Source organism: Glycine soja, chromosome 18, assembly GCF_004193775.1.
Source record: "Glycine soja cultivar W05 chromosome 18, ASM419377v2, whole genome shotgun sequence".
Classification (NCBI taxonomy): domain Eukaryota; kingdom Viridiplantae; phylum Streptophyta; class Magnoliopsida; order Fabales; family Fabaceae; genus Glycine; species Glycine soja.
In genome coordinates this window covers 1,782,066-1,788,603 of record NC_041019.1, presented here as the reverse complement: position 1 = coordinate 1,788,603, position 6,538 = coordinate 1,782,066, and the positions used below count along the sequence as shown (strand labels likewise).

The 6,538-nt window shown below is 33.9% G+C and overlaps 1 protein-coding gene across 1 annotated transcript; it reads left to right on the top strand.

Annotated features, from left to right (window-relative positions):
• Nucleotides 1-4,646, top strand: LOC114395146 (cation/H(+) antiporter 15-like). Its single transcript, XM_028356854.1, has 5 exons — nt 1-141; nt 204-240; nt 891-1,078; nt 1,994-2,992; nt 3,396-4,646. Exons 1-5 carry the CDS (start codon nt 1-3, stop codon nt 4,644-4,646), a joined length of 2,616 nt encoding a protein of 871 aa, XP_028212655.1.
• The last annotated feature ends 1,892 nt before the right edge of the window (nt 4,647-6,538 follow it).

Here is a 6,538-nt window from a genome sequence, read left to right as displayed (position 1 = left end):
ATGGCGACTTCACGAGGCAATGGAATTGTCTCAAGTTATTGGGATTCCCATGGGCAGTGGCAAGTTTGTGTCGAAGACGATAGAAATGTGGGCTCTTTAGGAATTTTCATTGGGGATCGTCCATTTGAATTTGTGCTTCCTGTAACGTTGTGCCAACTCTTCACCGTCATCTTAGTCTCTCGAACGCTTTACTTTCTTCTCAGGCCTCTAAGAACACCCAAATTCATCTGCAACGTCCTGGTAAGCTAGCTATAAAAGTTTTTTTCCCTTTTAATAAATTTAAAAAAATATTGAAAGGCTACAATTTTCTCTCTCTCTTTAACCCCTTATTTTCTTTTCACTTTTTTTGCAACAATTATCACAAATCGTCATCATTGTCATCATGTCGGTATCAAGCTACCATCTTCTCACGTTGACAACCATGAAATGATGATGTTAATGATAGGTGAAGATGGTAGTGATAACAATAAAAATATTGATAATAATGATAATGAAAACAGTGACAAATATGATTATACTACTAAAAAATAATTTTTACAACGTATTTTTTAAGATAGTTTAAAAAATTGTCTTAAAATGTTAGGCAGTAATAATTTTGTAAATAATAGAAGATGTATGATGACAATTTTATAAAAATCATCTTAAAAATTAAGTGTTTAAAGATGATTTTCTTAAAACCATCTTAAAAATCAAATATTCAAAGATGATTTTCTTGAAATTGTCTTCAAGAAATTAGTCTCCTCAAACATGACGCTTAGCCTTCTCCTTATACACCATTTATTCCTCAACATGATGCGAGACTTCTTCTCCCATGGAATCCACCTCACGCCCTTCCACACGCTAGAGTTTGGACCTTTTGCCCTTGAAATACATAACTATTAATGTGTTAGTCTCGCCGCTGGAAAACAGCCGAAAGCGCCATAAGCTGGATAGGTGCACTTCTCCGACAAGGCAGTGTGATAACGTGGTTTATAGTTCCAAATTGAAGGTAGTTGAGGCTGTTCCGAATTATTCTTCAAAGAGTCCAATGTTGGACTCCACAAGTCCAATAGTTGTCGAGGAGTGTCTGAGGTATGGGGTAACGTTTGTTTGTGGAAGGAGGAGAGACATGGAAGACACCATTTTGGTCTGTCTATCATTTTGCCAAGAAAATTTATCTCATGATAAAAAGTTAGGATTTCATTTCTTTGTTGTTTTCAATGACCACGATTGCTCATAGTTTGAAGGTTTTTTTTTTATGAAATTAGTAGCAATTTATTTCACTCCGTCTGTCCCTTATTACAATTACCTTTCAACTAATTTATGTGTCTTAAGAAAAATAATTAATTTAATTAATCACATTAAATTTATTAATTAATTAATTATATTATCATTCAAAAATTATTCTTTTCTTATTTCTCTATTCATCTCATTAATATTTGATGAGAAAATAATTAAGTAAGAATATCTAAGAAAAAAATAATTAATATATCTAGAAATTAGAAAAAAATCTTAATTTAAGAATGAAAAGAGTAATTATGATAAAGATTAAAGGTAATTTAATGTTCACACATGACCACTTAATAAGAAGTGATGTATTTTTTAAATCTAACCATTCAAATAAAAATTTATTATTTTCATTCTCATAATAATTAATTTTATCATTTCTATATGAGAATGATTTCCTTATATAAAATTCACTTTAGCAGTTTTCACATCAAGGTCATTATTATTATTATTTTGACTATTGTGATTGATATTACTGTGGTGATCATTTTATCACTATTATCATGAATGTGATTATTACTGTGGCTTATTACTGACATCATTTTAGCATTGAAAACGAAAGCAAATGATATATATGATTTTAAGTAGAAATCTTAACCATCTATTAGTATAATTTAAGGTTTGAAACTGTTAATTCTAGCAGAAGAAATTCATTCTTGTATGATTTGTAAATTATAATGATAGGTTTAGTTTGAATGTTAAAGTTGTGTTTAGTGAAAATGTGCAGGGTGGCATTATTTTGGGCCCCACATTTTTGGGGCGGAGCAAGACGTATTGGCAGGTTTTATTTCCACCGAGACAGACGGAGTATTTAGTGATGGCATCCTTAACCGGCGCCGTATATTTCGTATTCTTAGTTGCATTGAAAATGGACGTACTAATGACCATAAGAGCAGCCAAAAGCACGTGGCGACTTGGAGTAATTCCCTTCCTCGCTTCATTTGTGGTTATCTTAGCACTCTTATGTCTCTATTATCACCCCCAACAAATTTCCTCTGCATCTTTAACAATCGCGCGTGTCTCAGTAAGCTGCTTAATGTCGTTGAGCAACTTCCCCGTCGTGTCTGATGCAATGCTTGAACTGAACCTCACAGCCACAGAACTTGGCCAGATCGCTCTCTCTTCCTCCATGATCAACGACATCATACTATGGCTTTTCATCGTTATGCATAGCTTCACATCTAATGTTGATGTGAAAAAATCAATCGCATTGTTGGGAAACTGGTGCTTGCTCGTCTTCTTCAACTTCTTTGTTCTTCGACCAACCATGAAATTGATTGCTATGAGAACCCCAGTTGGAAAACCTGTGAAGGAACTTTATGTTGTGTTGATACTTCTTGGGGTGCTAGTGATGGCTGGTGTGGGAGACTTGATGGGCGTAACGTTTCTCATGGGACCCTTGATTTTTGGTTTGGTCGTACCAAGTGGCCCCCCCTTAGGGACAACGCTAGCGGAGAAGAGTGAAGTTCTTACCACTGAGTTCTTGCTACCCTTCTTCTTTGTGTACATTGGCATCAACACGGATTTGTCTGCACTTGAGGATTGGCGCTTATTTTTGACCCTTCAGGGTGTTTTCTTCGCGGGAGACTTGGCCAAGTTGCTGGCCTGTGTGTTGGTTTCTCTAGCGTACAACATTAGACCTAAACATGGCACGCTACTTGGCCTCATGTTGAACATCAAGGGTATAACTCAACTCATAAGTTTGGCTAGATTCAAGAAACAAAAGGTATGCATGCTTAAACCTAAATTTTGTCTAATAAAAAATGAGTAAATGACGAATTTAATCTTTAAATTTGTATCTATATGTCATTTTAGTTTCTGAAACTAAAAAAACCTTAAATAAAACCCGAAATTAATTAGTTTTCTCATTTTTCTTCCTAAACTTTTATTATTATTATTATTATGACTTAAATACTGGGAACCAAAACGAGAAAAAAGACGCCAATTTGAAGGACTCGAATTAAATCATAAAAAAATCAAAATTTATTTGACTCTTCCATAACTTTGGGGATTAAAATAACACTGAAATATAAACTCAAGCACTAATTCATTTAAAAAAACATTGAAAATGCGTTGTATGTACAATACATCAAATCAAATCTAATTTAGGTTATTATTACGTTTTGTAGATGTTGGATGAGGATACATTCAGTCAATTGGTGTTCTGTGTGGTACTTATAACCGCGATTGTAACACCCTTGGTTAACATATTGTACAAGCATCGCCCTCGAGTACACGCAGAAAGCTTATTCGAAGGGGAACTGAGAACGATCCAAAGCACTCCAAGAAACAGAGAGTTTCACATTGTTTGTTGTGTACATAATGAAGCAAACGTGCGTGGCATCACTGCCTTATTAGAAGAGTGCAACCCAGTGCAAGAGAGCCCCATATGCGTCTACGCAGTCCACCTTATCGAGCTCGTGGGGAAAAGTGCACCCATTCTCCTTCCCATAAAACATAGACACGGTAGCAGAAAATTCTTGTCTGTGAATTACCCCAACACCAACCACATCATGCAAGCCTTCGAAAACTACTCCAACAACTCAAGTGGGCCAGTCAAGGTTCTTCCCTACATCAACGTGGCACCTTACAAGAGCATGCACGACGCCATTTTCAACCTCGCCCAAGACAATATGGTGCCTTTCATTATCATCCCTTTTCACGAAAACGGCAACATTGACCTTGTCGGACACGTGGCAGCCTCCATCAGGAAGATGAATATTAGGTTTCAAGCGCATGCGCCATGCACGTTGGGGATACTCGTGGACCGGCACTCTCGGCTGGGCGCGTCCAACAACAACAACATGTATTTCAACGTGGGTGTATTCTTCATAGGTGGGGCCCACGATAGGGAAGCTCTGGCATTGGGAATTCGAATGTCGGAGCGTGCAGATACGAGGGTGAGCTTGTTTAGGTTTGTTATCGTGAACAAGAAACCGTGTGGTTGTAAAATTATTTTGACAAGAGAAGAGCGTGAAGAGGAAGAGGAAGATACCATGTTGGACGAGGGGTTAATTGACGAGTTCAAGAGCATGAAATATGGCATTGGTAACGTTTGTTGGTACGAGATTACGGTGGACGATGGGGTGGAGGTGTTGGAAGCAGTGCATAGTTTGGAAGGAAACTATGATCTTGTGATGGTGGGAAGGCGCCACAATGATGGATCTTTGAATGGAAAAGAAATGACAACTTTCATGGAGAACGCTGATGCATTGGGAATATTGGGGGATATGTTGTCTTCAGTAGAATTTTGTATGGGGATGGTTCCGGTTTTAGTGACACAGTGTGGTGGAGTGAAGATAAGTAGTAGTAGTAATAATAAGCTTGATAGAGTAGGTTCAGTTAATGTCTCACAAAAACGTTTATCTGTTCATAAATAAATGTTGTGTTTGTACCTTTTTTATTTGTACATAAATAATTTTAGCTGATAGAAAAGGGCAGGAGTCTTTGTGGAAAAATGTATATATATCATTTTTAGTGTATTAGGTAGAAGGAATAAAGAGATAGGAAAAAAATCGAGAAAAAATAACATATACGATAACTAATGTGATGAAAAAACAAAAGGATCGGAAGAAAAATAGAAAGAAAGTTTAGATTCATAATAGCTAAATTTTTATGACCTTTTTCAACCTTCTAAAGTCGAGTAATAATTATTTAACGAAAAGCATATATAATATACAAAATCCACCTACACGAATTTGCTCATACTCTATGCATTTAGTAATACTAGTTTATTAGCTTGTAGAATTTGCAAAATAAATGTTTATTTTATTTAACTAAAATTTATAATAAATAAATAATTTTGAATATGTATTATAATTAAAATTCATAATAAATAAAAAATAAAATATGTGAATTATATTTTAAATTAATGTAAAAGATTAACAATGTGATGCAAAGTTTTTTTTAGTTATTGTTAGTCTTTATCATAGATATATATTATAAATTATTTTAATAAGATCTTCGAAACATACACTTTATACAATAATATAACTTTAAGATACACATAAACTTTTTCAAACGGACATCTAGTTAAATTATAACAACTTTTCCAAATGATCTCCATGCTAAATGATTAAAGACACTTTAGGTTCAATAAAATATTTATTTCATTTTCTAATTTAAATAATAATAGCAAACAAGTACGTGTCTTGATTTTATTTCTTATTTTAAACTATATTATAGAAAAGTAGTAAAATTAATCACATACTATTTCCTTAATTTTTATATATGTATTTAAAAGTAAAAGTAAAATTTTATTATCAATTATCGTTATATATATATATATATATATAAATCAAAATAAAGAAATATTATATCAATCAATCAAACTATTTTTTTAAGGAAATTTCAACACTTAAAATTTTAAATGCATGAATTTTCATATTTTAATTTATATTTTGTTATCAAAATTATTTTTTATTATTAAATGCTAGTGGTAGTTTGTACAAATCTTTTTGTACTCCTCTATTGCAAGGAGAATCCTTTTCTACAAGAAAATATTATCGTGAAACGGCGCACAAATTAAAATTTACTATTGCCTATTTGCTGTATTTTTTTTCCGATCATCCCTGCCACTATTCCGTATGTCATTGTTGGTTGTAACCAGTTATTCTCGTTGACTACACCTGTCTTCATTAAACCATTTGTACACAAACTTTTGTTGTGCGATATTTGTGACACGGTTGGTTAAAATTATACCTTAAAGAGACAAAATTGAAATTCACTCTTCTTGGTTTTTCGTTACACACTGGCCTTAGCTCAGTGATAGCATATCAATTTTCTTTCCTAGCCAAAATTTCTCGAAACTCCAACTCGGAATACATTTGGCTAAAGTTATCATTGCTATAATTGATTTTTGAACCGTTGTAATAACTAACACCACATTCGCAGCTCATATTTTGTTAAATATAATTGCTTTATCTGCCAATTTGATTAGAGCATATAAAAATGCACATATATGCTTTTCTCCTATCTACTTTTGTTCTCCCTCAGGTAGTGCTCGTGTTTGCGTTTGTTGCAAACACCAACAACCCAAGAGAGAAAGGTTTTTGTTTTTCTTGTCAACACTAATTGCTTGGTACAAACATATATATAATGAGTGAAAGTTCCATTACCACGGTCTTTAATGACGCTAGAACGGGTCAAATGATAGTTTGTCTCAAGAATGATAGAACTGTAGGCTCTTTAGGCGTGTGGATGGGTGATAATCCATTCGATTTTGTGGTTCCTGTCACATTGTTCCAAATCATTTTAGTCAGTTTACTCTCTA